We start from the raw sequence: 18,405 nt of genomic DNA on the forward strand, positions 1-18,405 counted from the left end.
GCAACAAAGGGTGATTCCTTCCACGCCTGTGGATACACTCAAATAGACGTGGCAGTACAGTCTGCTACCATTCTCAATAGTTTCCCATTAAGGTTGTCTATACCTGGTGAATTATCAAAATTGATGGATGACAATAGTTTTTCCACCTCTCCCACAATAACGGCAAGAAATTCAAAACAGCAATTCTTCTCTTTCATTATTAGATCTTTTATACAAAAATACAGTGGTTCACTGTTCAATGTTGTCATTTCACTTTTGAGTTTTTCCACTTTACTAGTGAAGTAGTCATTGAAATTACTGGCAATATCAAAAGTTTTTTAAATAAATGACCATTAACTTCAATGAACGAAGGTGATGAATTGGGGTTTCTGGCCAAGATATAATTTAAGGTACTCAAAAGCTATCGTCCATTGTATTTAGTCATTTATCTTGGTTTGGTAATATAATTTCTTCTTATGCTTGTTAAGTTTAGTCACAAAATAGAGATGGTTAACAACAATACCCATCTATCTCCACTGATCTGGATAACATTGTGAGCCTGACGGATAATTATGTAAAGTGCTAATTGAGTCATCAATAGCTTCCTGTAGCAATCACAAAGCAGCTCAACATGGCTAATAAAGAAGCATAATAATGGGAATTTCATGTAAGCTATTTTTTTTGTTACAAACAGGATGGCATTCTAAAACTGGGAACAACAGCAGCCATTCTCCTCTTTCCAGATTAGCATTTCCAACTGAATTAAGCAAACAAAAAAAACAATAAAACAGAACATAGAAAGACTTGACTATAAATAATGGGGGAGCAACTTTTAAGAGTATTAGTGGCACATTTCCGGAATGCTGCCCTGCAGAATTGGTTTTGATCAAACTCACTGACCGTGATGGGGCATTAGGGATGGAGGAATTGAGAGCGAGCTAAAGAGATAGAGAGAGAGAGAGAGAGAGAGAGAGAGAGAGAGAGAGAGAGAGAGAGAGAGAGAGAGACAGAGACAGACAGACAGACTGAGAGAGAGATGATTAAGAGAAGGGAGCATCTGAGGTTTGTGTGTGTGTGTGTGTGTGTGTGGCTAGGGGTGAGATCAGGGAGAGGAGCCAGCCCCGACCCCCAGTTCCAGCCCCTATCCCCAGCTCCAGTCCCTTAGCCTTAGCGCCAACCCCAGCTCCATCGCTTCTCAGCGCTGTGCCTTCGCATTCCTGAGGGCTGGCCCAGCGCCAGACAGTCCTACCCACTGAGGCAGGCCAGAATGGCAACAATGAGCACAGCCCCAGACACTCATCCCCTCACAATACAAGCAACGTCATCAACATTGCCACACTGACTGACTCTCATACCTCCACTATCAGTCACAGTAAGAAACACAGCTTTCAACAACATTACAATAGAGCCACTATCGCTAATGACTGCACAATAACAAAAGACATAACATTTAGTCATAAACACACACTATACTTTTCTGCTAGCTCAACTCAAAGTTCCTTTTCATGATCTACAACTGAAACTTAAAAAACACACCAAGGACAGTGCCGATAACAAACAAGCATCAAGAGTGACAAGCCCTCTTCAACACAACAGCCAACAGGCTTTGGAGCAAGAACACAGGGACTCCAACTGCAATAAGGTCAACATCAATAGCAGAGAGCTTTAAACAACAACGTAAGCTACCAATGAGGTTTCTCTTATAAATATATATACTCTTAGCCCCCTCCCATCCCATCCCTCTCTCCATGATGCAGCCTCACCTCTCTTCTGGATGATGATCCTGAGTAGTGGGTTGGCTGAAGAGAGGGCTTTGTAGAAGTTGTCATCATTGTTGATTGGCAGCAGGTCACCGTGGATGTCAGCATATCCCAGCAGCACCTCCACACCGGGGATGTGGTGAACGGTCTGCAGCAGCCGGTAAAACTCCTGAAAGCCACAGGTGCCGCTCATCTTCAAAGCGAAACGTCTGTACTCCGCCTCAAACTGGAAAACGAAAGGCCAGGGAATATTGTGTCATGAAAGCAAACTCATAAAGAATGGTGCATCATGATATCAACAAACAACAGACTCCAACATAAGCCTCGGCCATGACATTGCCATTCACTGCTAACCCAACCATTCACAATTCACCTATATTCCACCATCGCTTTTCATTGTCTTGCATGCATTCTGCATTCTGCAAAACATAACCTAGGTATTACTTTTACATCACAGAGCTTGACATGTAGACATTGTCCAGTATGTAACAACTGGAGTCATGTTCTGAGACTTCCTATTAGATGCAGCAGGGACCAGGGCACAGCCCAATGATAACACAGTGGATTGTTGATCATTGTGAGGTAGCCGTGTAGCACAAATACATAAAGAGCGCTGTGGGGGACAACACAAGATGTCAGCTGTGCTTGTCTGTGTGGAGATGCTGCCCTGCACAGCCAGTGAATTTCTCTCTGGGGTGCATATCGCATAGAAACACACACAGCAGGTTGTCACTCCTCTAACACCAATCCCATCAATGTTTGGTGCCACTTACTTCCCCAATCACAAAGACAGGGAGACAAATATATGACAGATTGGCAGGCGAAGGAGACAGATTACAGAGTAAAGGAAAAATAGGCAGGATGAGCAAACAGTGCTCAACAGTATAGAGTAGAGTACTGCATGGTGCACCACCCGCTTAAAATCCATTGGCTGTTTTTATGATAACATGATTGGCTGGTTTGTGTGTCCAACCATATCTACAGTCTGAAACAAATAATGGGATATGCACTCAGTGATTGTGGACTCTCACAGAAAAGGAGTGGGTCTACTCTGCGTGTCTTTTCCTCTCCATTGAAGAAGAATACATGGCATGCTTTACTGAGCAGGAGGGGTGACTGATTATGCCATTTCCACCCAAAAGCAGAAAAGAGAGGAAGCAAAGGGAAGATATCAGAACAAGGACATTGGAGTAGACATACTTGGAGTAGACATACTTGGTATTCATATCACAAAAGATATGAGATCTCCACAATAAATTAAAATAGAAAACTTGTAAAAATAGACAAGATCCTGCAGCCATGGAGAGATACAGTTGAAGTCAGAGGTTTACGTACACCTTAACCAAATACATCCCTGTCTTAGGTCAGTTAGGATCACCACTTTATTTTCACAATGAGAAATGTCAGAATAATAGTAGAGAGAATGATTTATTTCAGCTTTTATTTATTTCATCACATTCCCAGTTGGTCAGAAGTTAACAAACACTCAATTAGTATTCGGTAGCATTGCTTTTAAATATTTTAACTTGGGTCAAACGTTTCAGATAGTGTTCCACAAGCTTCCCACAATACATTTTGTCCCATTCCTCCTGACAGAGCTTCTGTAATTGAGTCAGATTTGTAGGCCTCCTTGCTCACACATGGTTTTGCAGCTCTGCCCACAAATTTCCATAGGATTGAGGTCAGGTCTTTGTGGTGGACACTCCAATACCTTGACTTTGTTGTCCTCAAGCCATTTTGCCACAACTTTGGAAGTATGCTTGGGGTCATTGTCCATTTGGAAGACCCATTTGCGACCAAGCTTTAACTTCCTGACTGATGTCTTGAGATGTTGCTTCAATATACCAACATAATTTTCTTCCCTCATGATGCCATCTATTTTGTGAAGTGCACTAGTCCCTCCTGCAGCAAAGCACCCCCACAACATGATGCTGACACCCCAGTGCTTCACGGTTGGAATGGTGTTCTTTGGCTTGCAAGCCTCCCCCTTTTTTCCTCCAAACATAACGATGGTCACTATTGCCAAAAAGTTCTATTTTTGTTTCATCAGACCAGAGGAGATGTCTCCAAAAAGTACCATTTTTGTCCCCATGTGCAGTTGCAAACCGTAGTCTGGCTTTTTTTAATGGAGGTTTTGGAGCAGTGGCTTTGGAGGTTTTGGAGCAGCGGCTTTTCAGGTTATGTCGATATAGGACTTGTTTTACTGTGGATATTGATACTTTTGTACCAGTTTCTTCCAGCATCTTCACAAGGTCCCTTGCTGCTGTTCTTGGATTGATTTTCACTTTTCACACCAAAGTACATTCATCTCTAGGAGACAGAACGCATCTACTTCCTGAGCGGTATGACAGCTGCTTGGTCCCATACCAACCTATTGTTTCTACAGATGAACGTGGTACCTTCAGGCATTTGGAAATTGCTCCCATGGATGAAGCAGACTTGTGGAGGTCTACAATTTTTTTCTGAGGTCCTGACTGATTTATTTAGATTTTCCCATGACGTCAAGTAAAGAGGCACAGAGTTTGACGGTAGGCCTTGAAATACATCCACAGATACACCGCCAATTGACTCAAATTATGCCAATTAGCCTATCATAATAGCCTGACATAATTTACCTGGAATTTTCCAAGCTGTTTAAAGGCACAGTCAACTTAGTCTATGTATACTTCTGACACACTGGAATTGTGATACAGCGAATTATTAGTGAAATAATCTGTCTGTAAACAATTGTTGGAAAAATGCGTTGTGTCATGCACAAAGTAGATGTCCAAACTGACTTGCCAAAACTATAGTTTGTTTAACAAGAAATTTGTGGAGTGGTTGAAAAACTAGTTTTAATGACTCCAACCTAAGTGTATGTAAACTTCCGACTTCAACTGTATCTAGTACGTAGCAATCTCTCTATCAATCTAGTAGTTATATATCTATTTAGCATCTATCTAGTCTCTCTCCCCTCTCATAGCTATTAGCTACAGCAAGGTGTGAGTTTGTGTGAGTGTAGTGTACAGACTGACGATGGATTTGGCAGCATATGTAAACTTCCAACTTCAACTGTAAATACCTGTCTACTTATGGAAACATTTCCCTGATTAACTCCTCAGTCATATCTCAGTTTACTCACTTACTTATGGTGCTACCTACTCCTGATGATCGCTATGTCTCATTTTCGATTCATTGTAAATTATACTTTTTTTTAAGTGTCTCTCTTTTTCAAACAAGTATTGCAAGTATTGTCAATTGGAATGGTAGAGTTACGTATCTCATGGAGTTATCAGAATTGTATCAGAAGGTCTGCTCAATCCAAGATTACAACCAATTGATTACAGCATTACACCAAAAAATGGAGGAGGCAGGTGGCAGCGGGAGGAGGTCGGGAACTGGTCTGTCTGCCCAATATAAAGGATCAAACTGGCAGAGGAATAAAAATGGCATAAATAGGAAAGTATACCAGTTTCATTTGAGGACCAGGATGTTGACAGCTGTACCATACAGATTGCAAAATAGTTGGGAAGAGATTTCTGATGTACTGATTCCATAGTATAGGGTGTATGAGTTGATATATACTACCGTTGAAAGGTTTGGGGTCACTTAGACATTTCCTTGTTTTTTAAAGAAAAGCACATTTTTGTCCATTTAAATGACATCATATTGATCAGAAATATAGTGTAGACATTGTTAATGTTGTAAATGACTATTGTAGCTGGAAACAGCTGATTTTTTATGGAATATCTACATCGGTGTACAGAAGCCCATTATCAGTAACTATCACTCCTGTGTTCCAAAGGCACGTTGTGTTAGCTAATCCAAGTTTATCATTTTAAAAGGCTAATTGATCATTAGATAACCGTTCTGCAATTATGTTAGCACAGCTGAAAACTGTTGTTCTGATTTAAGAAGCAATAAAACTGGCCTTTTTTAGACTAGTTGAGTATCTGGAGCATCAGTATTTGTGGGTTTGATTACAGGCTGAAAATGTCCAGAAATAAATAACTTTCTTCTGAAACTCGTCAGACTATTCTTGTTCTGAGAAATGAAGGCTATTCCATGCGTGAAATTCCATGAGACTCCGGTATGCTGGCCTTCTAGGCAGAGCTGCTAAGAAAAAGCCATATCTCAGACTGGTCAATAAGAAGAAAAGATTAAGATGGACAAAAGAACACAGACACTGGACAGAGGAACTCTGAAACTCTCAAAGATAAAAGTAAAAACAAAAAAATCTAAATAAAACATAACAAAAAGTATGTTTGAATGACAATGAGGGGCAGTGTTGTTACAGTTAATGCCTGTGTTTGCCTGAGGCTGATGCTGTGCAGGTGTTTGTACACATGCAATATACACACACGCTTGTTCAAATGCACACATGTGCATATACACAGACATGTAAATAGTGCCAAACATGCACTCAAACATATTTAGTTGTCCTTGCTGTTATGATTTTTGTTGTCTCTGATGTCTTTGCTGTTAGATGACTGATGTGATGTAGTTGTTGAGCTGCTTCACTGCATGTATTGGCTCCCGAAGTGGCGCAGTGGTCTAAGGCACCGCATCTCAGTGTCACTACAGGCATCACTATAGATCCTGGTTCAATTCCAGCAGTGATTGGTAGTCCCATAGGGCGGCACACAATTGGCCCAGCGTTGTCTGGGTTAGGGTTTGGCTGGGGTAGGCTGTCATTGTAAATTAGAATTTGTTTGTAACTGACTTGCGTAGTTAAATAAAGGTTCAATAAAAAAATTAAGTATATTGTATGTTTGAAATATTCTTTAAAAATATTTTTTAAACTATTTTTTAAAATATAGAATTCAGAGCTACAGTTTTGGGGGAACAGAATCAGAACCAGGAACAAAAGTGATCCATACTATTACAGAACAGCACCCTTATTTTTAAAAGCATGGGAACCGTTAATAATATTATTTTCCAGTCATTTTCCAGTCATTTTTCACGTTCCAGTCATTTTTCCCAGTCGCCCCAAAGACACACAAAGCGCCTATGCAAAGCCCTCACTCTGTCACTCAGAAAATCTTTGCCAGTGCGTGTGTGTGTGTGTGGCCAGGTTACCTGCCCTTCCCATAGGCTACCATAGCCTACTGACGTTACAACGTCATATTAAGGAACAAAAATGTTTTATTAGAAGTTTAAGAATCTCTAACGGTCGCCCCAGCGTGAGTTGTTTTATGCACGTGATGTCAGAATGCACTTACTGTTCCAAAATATGATTATTACGCAACAGGACAGTTAACACACGCTGCCTGCTAATTATCTATAAGCTGTTTCATCTTGTCAATTTCTAGTTATTTTCTAACAAGTTGTATATTCTAACAACAGTTTGAATTGAGGTGTGTTCCGCCTCCTCATTAATTCACATAGAAGTAGCCCATTTCAGCGTTGTGGACATTTTATGTTTGAGGCTTTACTGAGCCGGATAAACTTCTCTCTTCTAGGAGAGCCCACCCACCGCACTTCACTCATGTTTGCGCAGATCAAGTATGCATATATTTGCGCAGTCTTGCTAGAATTGGAACATGTTCTTGCTGGCGCTCGCTTTGCCTTCCTTGTTGTTTTCCTTACACATAATAACTTTGGACATGTGTGCGTTCCTATCAAAGTCATTTCCTTATTTTCTGTATATCATGTTGTCATTTCTACTGTAGCATACAGCATGTATGTATGTATGTATGTATGTATGTATGTATGTATGTATGTATGTATGTATGTATGTATGTATGTATGTATGTATGTATGTATGTATGTATGTATGTATGGAGCATAATGTATTTACAGTTTTATTCACGTTTTCAATTACTGGTGACAAATAATTAAATTAAATATAAATCAAGTTTTAAAAAGGAACAAAGGAACGATATAAACTGTTACTTTTTCTTTGTTCTAACCAGTTGAGAACTTTATTTTGCTGGTCGGAACAGAACAAAAAAAAAGTATGGTTCTGTTCAGAACTAAATTATTGGAAAATAATTTGGATTATTATTTGTAGCGGTTCCTACTATATCCCCCACCATCCCAGGGCTCCAATAGGCAGAACAACTTTGCTGAGTCATGAGTGTCTGTACTTGTTTGGAGAAGCAAGCCTCCTGTAGAACCATGTGAAAGGCTGGAGTGTTTTCTTTTCATTATTAATTCATATATTCTCTCCCACCAAACACATAGCTTTTAGAGAGAATAAGAAGAGACTGACAATAAAGAGAGAACCTGTTTGCCTTCTAGACATTGCCTTTGATACATTTTAAGACGCTGTGCTGCAGCTGAGGCACATACTTGAGATACAAACATGATTAGAATAGAATCCACTGTCAACGAGTTGTTAAAAATCACCGTTGAGGAGAGACAGACAGTGAGGCAGTTGCACTGCACAGAGAATGCATGTATAGATATCTCCAATTTAGAGTTAACACCACAATCCGTAGCATATTGTCAGAATTTGACATACACACTAGTATGGAGCATTCTGAGCATACTACATTGTTAAAGATTATGACCTGTAGCGAACAACAATAGTAAAACATTGAAAAAGTAATAATCAGAGTCATTAACTCCATTTAAACACTTTCCATACATGCAGTTACAATGTTTGCTCTTTGTGACAGAAGTCCATAGGGACACATGGGTTTTACTGAAAAATGTTGCCATGACAGACAATGTGTGTTCGAAGTATTGTCATCGCTATTATTTTTTCTTTAAAAAACACATTGACGGAGTATAATTGACAGAGTTCATTTTAATGTGCTACACTGATGATGATGATGATGATAACAAGAATAAACGAATAATCACCCCGTGTAGGCTGATAATACATATATAAATACATATATAAATACATATATAATTTATTGTAAATTGTCAATCTTTTTTTACAGGTAGGACATGGCCTATGTGGTCTATTCAGTTATGGTGAATCGGTGAATTCATTGACAGTGAGCTTACTAAGCCATATGGTTTATCGCTACTAATACCATGTTTCATGCATAATTAATCAGCCAGGCCTAATGTTATAATTAACCGCGAACAACTACGCTCTATTCTGCAGCATAACAGCGCGCTACATGCATCAAAGAAATTACAACAGCAACGGATAGTGCACTTTCATAGCCGAGAGCGACAATGCAAACTGTCATTGCCTCCTAGGCTACTACATATTGAAATAGAGGCAGACACGTTCCAAGCTGCTCCGTCTCAGAACGTCGTGGCGACAAAGTCACCAACATCAGTGTTTCCCGCTCGGATTATGATTAGTTACGTGGGGAATTCAAGAGCGGATAGCGCAATACCGACAGATCCAATTTATACGGCTTGATTTGGTTTAGCCCTGAGCACCGCAGGTGTTATCCATGCGCGTGCCTGATAAGGTAACCTATCAGCAAATAAACTGCGGTCCACGGTAATCGCATTATGAATGTGAAATTAATAAACCAGCCACTTACTTTGCTCTTGACCTCGACCACATTGTCAGTGTTTTTCAAGGGGGTCCTCTGGTACCTTGACATGTTAGCGCGTTGATACCCAGTGGATAGGACCATCCACAGGCTTCCCTCGAAGCAGGTTTAAGCAGGCAGTCAGTCACTTCGTCGAAAGCGCATTTGCTCGCAGCACCATGCGAGCTGATAGACGCACAGGTACAGCAGTCCTTAAACAGTCCTGGTTCTGTAGTAGGAATCAGATCTGTGATGGAAAATGTTGTCCCCGCGATGGGCAGAGCTACACTGCCTCAATAACAATGACGTCAACTAGACACGCCGATTGAAGGCGGGGATGGGGTCGTGCGTGGGGTCAGCTGAAATGTTTCAGTCGGTGTTGCCCAGGAGACCAGGAGGCATAAAGAAGGTGAGACAAGGTTCACTGACTCACATTTCTCCAATAAGTGAGTGTCAAAAGTAATTTTTAGGAAGTGACTAAGAACATAATCCCTATTATTCAACTCAATTAATGTGATGATGAGATTTTCCCTGAGGTCATTCAATGACAAAACTGTAATGGACAGGATTTTTACAAAATAAATATATGCAAATAGAACAAGTGGCAATGTGGTACTTAAATAGGCCTACCCTTGCTTGTAATATTGGGAAATGGTCTTTGCTGCCAATGCAGTATTCTCACACTGTATACCATGGAAAAAGACTTGGCAAAAACATTTCTACATATGAATTTATCTCATCAGCGATGACCCATGCATTGACATCCAGTTTCACCAGTCTCTGTCTTTTTCTCTCTCAATTCAATTAAGTATACTTTATTGACTTGGAAAGTAAACACGTACATTATCAAAATTAACATAGCTACAATGATCAAAGATAGGAATATGGCTCACATCAACACCATTATCCCAGAAACCCTAGACACACTCCAATTTGCATACCGCCCCAACAGATCCACAGATGATACAATCACTATTGCACTCCACACTGCCCTTTCCCACCTGTACAAAAGGAACACCTATGTGAGAATGCTATTAATTGACTACAGCCCAGCGTTCAACACCATAGTGCCCTCAAAGCTCATCAATAAGCTAAGGACCCTGGGGCTAAGCACCTCCCTCTGTAACTGAATCCTGGACTTCCTGACGGGCCACCCCCAGGTGGGAAGGGTAAGTAACAACACATCCGCCACACTGATCCTCAACACAGGGGCCCCTCAGTGGTACAACAGTGGTAGGCCTGATCAACGACGAGACAGCCTATAGGGAGGAGGTCAGAGACTGCCAGGACAACAACATCTCCCTCAATGTGATCAAGACTCCGGCCATCTTAGTCATAGACTATTCTCTCTGCTACTGCACGGCAAGCGGTACCAGAGCGCCATGTCTAGGTCCAAGAGGCTTCTAAACTGCTTCTACCCCCCCAAACCATAAGACTCCTGGATATCTAATCAAATGGCTACCCAGACCATTTTCATGCCAAGTGTGTGTAAAGCTGTCATCAAGACAAAGGGTGGCTACTTTGAATAATCTTGAAGAATTTGATTTGTTTAACACTTTTTTTGGTTTCTACATTATTCCATATATGTTATATCATAGTTTTGATATCTTCACTATTGTAGAAACCAGAAACTACAATGTAGAAAATAGTAAAAATAAAGAAAAACCCTTAAATGAGTAGGTGTGCCTGGAAATTTGACTGGTACTGTATGTGTTGTGATAATTGTGTTGTTTGCTCTATAACCTGTTAGTTCATTTTCCTTGACAACATGATATTTAGGCCTAAGGCCGAGGAAATAAGAAAACAAAGCGGGCAGAATAAATTCAACCACACCATTGTTTCATCACAAAACATATGTCCAGTGTAGTCCACAAAACACATGGGGCGGCAGGGTAGCCTAGTGGTTAGAGCGTTGGACTAGTAACCGGAAGGTTGCAAGTTCAAACCCCGAGCTAACAAGGTACAAATCTGTTGTTCTGACCCTTAACAGGCCGTCATTGAAAATAACAATTTGTTCTTAACTGACTTGCCTAGTTAAATAAAAGTAAAATGTTAAATGTAACAAACAGTTACAAAGCATGTTACTGACATTTTCGAGCTGCTAGACAACTATTGGTTTTGAATCACAGATTCAAATTAAACACTCTGCTTCCACTATTCAACTTCAACATTTCCAGATCATTTAATTACCTATGCTTAGTCTAATACAGTAACAACTGAAAGATACCAAAAATGATTTAGTCCTACCAACGTAAGCTAAATATGATGTGGCTGTCCCTGTTAGCTACTGATTTCTGTGTGTGTGTGTGCGTGTGCAAGTAGAAAAAACATGTTGACTCACCCTACAGTACTTGTAGAGAATTGCCAATACCACCCTCCTCTTTCATGATGCTTAAATGTTCTATGACTCTTTCACACAGTACACGCTTTTAGTTTTTGTTGTCCTACCTGACAGAAATTCTTGCTTGCTAGCCTAACTTCCTTTCATGGGCAGTGATGTGCCAGGCCATTAGCCTCCTACATCTAGTTACATGTTGAACCTCCATACTCTCAGGCCAGGGGTACAATGTATGAACACATGGTTGGATTAGAATCACTGTTATAATCATTGGCCAATACAAAGAATTACGTTTTTAAAAGTCCTAATCCCTATCTCCATCCATGGCTGATTTAAAGATGCAGCAATGTTTTTTTTCTGTCAATGACGTTTAGCTTCAGATGTGATGTGATTGGTGTGAAACCACCAGGACCATTCACAGCTGTGCTCACTCAGTTTAGCACAATGTTGATTGGCTATTGTTTTATACTTTTTTGTCAAGGGAGGCCAAATGCTCGCCGTCTTCCTTTGCATTTGCACAGGGCGACAACAGTGTCCTAATCTTTTGGACCAGACAGCATCAGATAGATTGTCCACACATACTGAGACAGAGGGTGCGCTGTTTCTTTTGTTCGGATGCTTTCTCCAGTGAGATACATTCAGCCTCTTGCGAATTGAAGGACATTTTTGAAACACAGAAAGACAGAATACATAATGATTAACGACCCATGGTGTAATTCTTGGAACTCAAGTCATTTTGTTCACCCGACTTAGAATACCTCACAATTCAATACCGACCATATTATCTCCCAAGAGAATTCTACTCCATCATAGCCATGGCCGTTTACAACCCACCTCAAGCTGAAACCTCGACGGCCCTCAAAGAACTTCACTGGACTTTATGCAAACTGGAAACCACATATCCTGAGACTGCATTTATTGTTGCTGGGGATTTTAACAAAGCAAATCTGAGGACTAGGCAGCCAAAATTCTATCAACATATTGACTGTCCTACTCGTGCTAATAAGACTATTGCTATTCAAATTTCCGGTATGCTTACAGGGCCCTCCCTCGCCCACCTTTTGGCAAATCTGACCACGACACCATCTTACTCCTCAACATCCTATAGGCAGAAACTCAAACAGGAAGTACCCGTGCTTCGTATAATTCAACGCTGGTGACTGAGGTCATAAGGAAGCGTTTAGGAGATGTAGTACCCACTGTGATTATTAAAACCTACCCTAACCAGAAACCATGGATAGATAGTATGATTCACATAAAACTGAAAGCGCGAACCACCGGAATAAACAATGGCAAGGGGACTGATAAAATTGCAGAACATAAACAGTAAGGCAATCAAACAAGCTAAACATCAGTATAGCGATAAAGTGGAGTCGCAATTCAACGGCTCAGACACGGTACGTATGTGGAAGGGACTACAGACAATCATGGACTACAAAAGAAAACCGGCCACATCGCCGAGACCGACGTCTTGCTTCCGTTCAGGCTAAACACATTCTTTGCATGCTTTGAGGATAACACAGTGCCACCGACACGGCCTGCTACCAAGGACTGTGGGCTGTCCTTCTCCGTGACCGACGTGAGTTTACTCTCACGTGTTTACCCTAACAAGGCTGCTGGTCCAGACGGCATCCCTAGCCGCGTCCTCAGAGCATGCGCAGGCCACCTGGTTGGTGTGTTTATAGGCATATTCAATCTCTCCCTATCCCAGTCTGCTGTCCCCACATGTTTCAAGATGGCCACCATTGTTCCTGTACCCAAGAAGGCAAAGGTAACTGAACTTCATGACGATCGCCCCGTAGCACTCACCTTCATCTTTCATCATGAAGTGACTTGAGAGACGAATCAAGGATCATATCACCTCTACCTTACCTGTCACCCTAGACCCACTTCAATTTGCTTCTCACCCCAATAGATCCACAGACGATGCAAACGCCATCACTCTGCACACTGCTCTATCCATCTGGACAAGGGGAATACCTATGTAAGAATGCTGTTTATTGACTCTAGCTCAGCATTCAACACCATAGTACCCTTCAAGCTCATCATTAAGCTTGAGGCCCTGAGTCTGAACCCTGCCCTGTGAAACTTGGCCCCCAGGTGTTAAAGGTAGGAAACATCACCTCCACTCCGCAGATCCTCAACACTGGGGTCCCATAAGGGTGCGTGCTCAGCCCAAGTAGGCTTGATTACCAACGATGATGAGACAGCATGCAGGGAGGAGGTGAGGGCTCTGGGAGTGTTGCCTGGAAAACAACCTCTCACTCAATGTCAACAAAACAAAGGAGATCCGGGCAGCCGAGCGGAAATGGAGGAAAACTCGCCTCCCTGCGGACCTGGCATCCTTTCACTCCCTCCTCTCTACATTTTCCTCCTCTGTCTCTGCTGCTAAAGCCACTTTCTACCACTCTAAATTCCAAGCATCTGCCTCTAACCCTAGGAAGCTCTTTGCCACCTTCTCCTCCCTCCTGAATCCTCCTCCCCCTCCCCCCCTCCTCCCTCTCTGCAGATGACTTCGTCAACCATTTTGAAAAGAAGGTCGACGACATCCGATCCTCGTTTGCTAAGTCAAACGACACCGCTGGTTCTGCTCACACTGCCCTACCCTGTGCTCTGACCTCTTTCTCCCCTCTCTCTCCAGATGAAATCTCGCGTCTTGTGACGGCCGGCCGCCCAACAACCTGCCCGCTTGACTCTATCCCCTCCTCTCTTCTCCAGACCATTTCCGGAGACCTTCTCCCTTACCTCACCTCGCTCATCAACTCATCCCTGACCGCTGGCTACGTCGCTCTCCCTTCCGTCTTCAAGAGAGCGAGAGTTGCATCCCTTCTGAAAAAACCTACACTCGATCCCTCCGATGTCAACAATTACAGACCAGTATCCCTTCTTTCTTTTCTCTCCAAAACTCTTGAACGTGCCGTCCTTGGCCAGCTCTCCCGCTATCTCTCTCTGAATGACCTTCTTGATCCAAATCAGTCAGGTTTCAAGACTAGTCATTCAACTGAGACTGCTCTCCTCTGTATCACGGAGGCGCTCCGCACTGCTAAAGCTAACTCTCTCTCCTCTGCTCTCATCCTTCTAGATCTATCGGCTGCCTTCGATACTGTGAACCATCAGATCCTCCTCTCCACCCTCTCCGGCGCGGCCCACGCTTGGATTGCGTCCTACCTGACAGGTTGCTCCTACCAGGTGGCGTGGCGAGAATCTGTCTCCTCACCACGCGCTCTCACCACTGGTGTCCCCCAGGGCTCTGTTCTAGGCCCTCTCCTATTCTCGCTATACACCAAGTCACTTGGCTCTGTCATAACCTCACATGGTCTCTCCTATCATTGCTATGCAGACGACACACAATTAATCTTCTCCTTTCCCCCTTCTGATGACCAGGTGGCGAATCGCATCTCTGCATGTCTGGCAGACATATCAGTGTGGATGACGGATCACCACCTCAAGCTGAACCTCGGCAAGACGGAGCTGCTCTTCCTCCCGGGGAAGGACTGCCCGTTCCATGATCTCGCCATCACGGTTGACAACTCCATTGTGTCCTCCTCCCAGAGCGCTAAGAACCTTGGCGTGATCCTGGACAACACCCTGTCGTTCTCAACCAACATCAAGGCGGTGGCCCGTTCCTGTAGGTTCATGCTCTACAACATCCGCAGAGTACGACCCTGCCTCACACAGGAAGCGGCGCAGGTCCTAATCCAGGCACTTGTCATCTCCCGTCAGGATTACTGCAACTCGCTGTTGGCTGGGCTCCCTGCCTGTGCCATTAAACCCCTTCAACTCATCCAGAACGCCGCAGCCCGTCTGGTGTTCAACCTTCCCAAGTTCTCTCACGTCACCCCGCTCCTCCGTTCTCTCCACTGGCTTCCAGTTGAAGCTCGCATCCGCTACAAGACCATGGTGCTTGCCTACGGAGCTGTGAGGGGAACGGCACCTCAGTACCTCCAGGCTCTGATCAGGCCCTACACCCAAACAAGGGCACTGCGTTCATCCACCTCTGGCCTGCTCGCCTCCCTACCACTGAGGAAGTACAGCTCCCGCTCAGCCCAGTCAAAACTGTTCGCTGCTCTGGCCCCCCAATGGAGGAACAAACTCCCTCACGACGCCAGGACAGCGGAGTCAATCACCACCTTCCGGAGACACCTGAAACCCCACCTCTTTAAGGAATACCTAGGATAGGATAAGTAATCCCTCTCACCCCCCCCCTTTAAGATTTAGATGCACTATTGTAAAGTGACTGTTCCACTGGATGTCATAAGGTGAATGCACCAATTTGTAAGTCGCTCTGGATAAGAGTGTCTGCTAAATGACTTAAATGTAAATGTAATGTAAATGAGATGATCTTGGAATTCAGGAAACAGCAGAGGGTGCACCCCCCTAGCTACATCGACGGGACCGCAGTGGAGGAGGTGGAAATCTTCAAGTTCCTTATCTTACACATCACTGCAAACTGAAATGGACCGCTCACACAGACAGTGTGGTGAAGAAGGCGCAACAGAGCCTATTCAACCTCAGGAGGCGAAAGAAATGTGGCTTGTTACCTAAAACCCTCGCAAATTGTTACAGATGCACAATGAAAAGCCTCCTGTCGGGCTGTATCACCGCCTGGTACTGCAACTGCAACTGCATCACTCGCAAATGCAAGGCTCTCCAGAGGGTGGTGCGGTCTGCCCAACGCATTACCAGGGGCAAACTACCTGCCCTCCAGGAAACATGCAGAACCCGATGTCACAGGAAGGCCAAAAATATAATCAAGGACATCAACCACCCGAGCCGCTGCCTGTTCACCCCGCTATCATCCAGAAGGCAAGGTCAGTACAGGTGCATCAAGGCTGGGACCGAGAGGCTGAAAAACAGCTTCTATCTCAAGGCCTTCAGACTGTTAAACAGCCATCACTAGCACGTTAGAGGCTGCTGCCTATAGGCATAGGCTAGGAATCACTGGTCACTTTAAGGAATGGAACACTAGGCACTTTAATAATGTTTACATATCTGGCATTACTCTTCTGATATGTATATACTGTATTCTATACTATTCCACGGTATCTTAGTCACTTAATAATGTTTACATATCTTGCATTACTCATCTCATCTGTATATGCTGCTTTTCTATAAAATTCTACTGTATCTTAGTCCGTTCCGCTCTGACATTGTTCGTCCAAATGTATATAGTCTTAATGAATTCCTACTTAGATTTGTGTGTATTGGGTATATGTTGTTAAATTTGTTAGATATTACTTGTTAGATATTACTGCACTGTCTGAACTAGAAGCAGAAGCATTTCGCTACACCCACAATAACATCTGCTTATCACGTATATGTGACCAACAAAATTATATTTTGATTTGATTTCATACATTATCTACATTATCTGAGCACTGACACTCCAGCTTTATCCTCCACTCAATAAGATGTAGTACCGTGACCTAGTGTAATCAGTACCACTCTGTGTGTGTCTCTGACGAAGGAACATGGGTTTGGTATGGCATGGCTTCTACTAAATTATGTAAATCCCTCAAAGCGTTACAGATTAGGATACTAAGGATTAGATTGTTCATTTTGTGCATAGCTAATGCAATAATTAATTAAGAAGATGTTTGTGATTGAACCTTCTCTGTTTCACCCCTGTATTTTGTACCATCTATTTCTTCATTCACAGTTCAACCTGTTCAGACTGGGACAATGACAACATCCTGACTAAAAGCTGACAGGGAAACCATCAATGTGATTCACCCGACCAAATCTGTAGAAGCACACTCATATGCAGTAGTGTGGAGCACTGCCCCCCTTCACCCCCTCCACTGGTCCCACAGTATCTCAGATGATAGAGAGAGCAGGAATGCAGGAGTGAAGAGAGACAAAAATCCTGCAACCTCAGTGGATGTTGCCTAACACCTGCCAGTGCTTTGATCACATCGCTGCCAAGGGGGCCAAGCAATTTCCTGAGCTCTTCTCAGAGGAAGCTTCCTGTAAATGCATGCAAGCCTACCTACCCACCTGAACACAAATATTATATTTGATATGGTACAGGCTGCAGAGAAACAGATTCTCCTCATGAAAAGCCTCCATCACCCAAGAGGAAAGGGTGCATGTCAGAGAAACTCTGTGTTTGCAGTTTCACCTTCATAGCCACACCCTTGAGAGAGTCATTGGATCTGTTTCCAGGACAACTTCCATCAGACTTTCCTCTGGTTGTTGCCTAAGTATGTGAGCTATGTGAGTCAGCCATGTCAGGCTGCTGAGCAGTAATGTTGATAAGATATATAATACTCCCACGCCTGTCTCCCTGTCCTTCTGGTGATTGCCAAGGAAAAACATTCTCATCTAACAGGGATGTTATTCACTCTTTAGTGACTGAAATTAACTGGTATCCTGAAATGCAAAATTCTTCCAAAACAAAGTGATATGATATTAGTTTACGTGTGATGTCTGACATCTCTAATTTGAAGAAACTACAGTAAACTACTGGGCAAATGCTACAGAGTGTTTCGAGGAGCCTATCTATCAGAAGCACGAGCACTAACAAAAACCTGGAGCCCTGTGATAGCTGGTAGACTGGTGGATGGGATAGGTGATGATATTCAGGAGATGTTTCTTTGAGATGCCTCTATTCATATCCTGCTGCCAAACAGGCAATGGAGGGCGTTTCTCATTCTCATCGTTGTGATTCCTGTTGCTCTATTCAGCAGCTGCCACTCACACACTGTTGTGGTTTCTACCTGTTCACTGCCACCTTTCTGGTTATTAACATTTTCACATCCTCCTCAAAGATAATATTTATAAATTAGATTATTAACTTACTTAATTGGCAAAGTTGTCTCCACCTTTTCTCTGATAAGATTTTATAGGGAACAGTATCTGAAACTTACCGGAGCATATTATTACCACCACCACTACCTGA

The 18,405-nt window shown here is 42.8% G+C and overlaps 1 protein-coding gene across 1 annotated transcript in view; it reads right to left on the minus strand.

Moving 5' to 3' along the window:
- Positions 1-9,467, minus strand: part of LOC124037105 (partitioning defective 6 homolog alpha-like) — a 45,705-nt gene extending 36,238 nt beyond the window's left edge. The window contains exons 1-2 of the mRNA XM_046351752.1: positions 9,176-9,467; positions 1,743-1,965 (exon numbers count right to left, since the gene is read on the minus strand). Of these exons, the coding sequence (XP_046207708.1) occupies positions 1,743-1,965; positions 9,176-9,271 (319 nt within the window). The 5' untranslated portion in view covers positions 9,272-9,467. The remainder of the gene's footprint in view (positions 1-1,742; positions 1,966-9,175) is intronic.
- Positions 9,468-18,405: the final 8,938 nt, after the last annotated feature.

Source organism: Oncorhynchus gorbuscha, linkage group LG01, assembly GCF_021184085.1.
Source record: "Oncorhynchus gorbuscha isolate QuinsamMale2020 ecotype Even-year linkage group LG01, OgorEven_v1.0, whole genome shotgun sequence".
NCBI classification, from domain to species: Eukaryota; Metazoa; Chordata; class Actinopteri; order Salmoniformes; family Salmonidae; genus Oncorhynchus; species Oncorhynchus gorbuscha.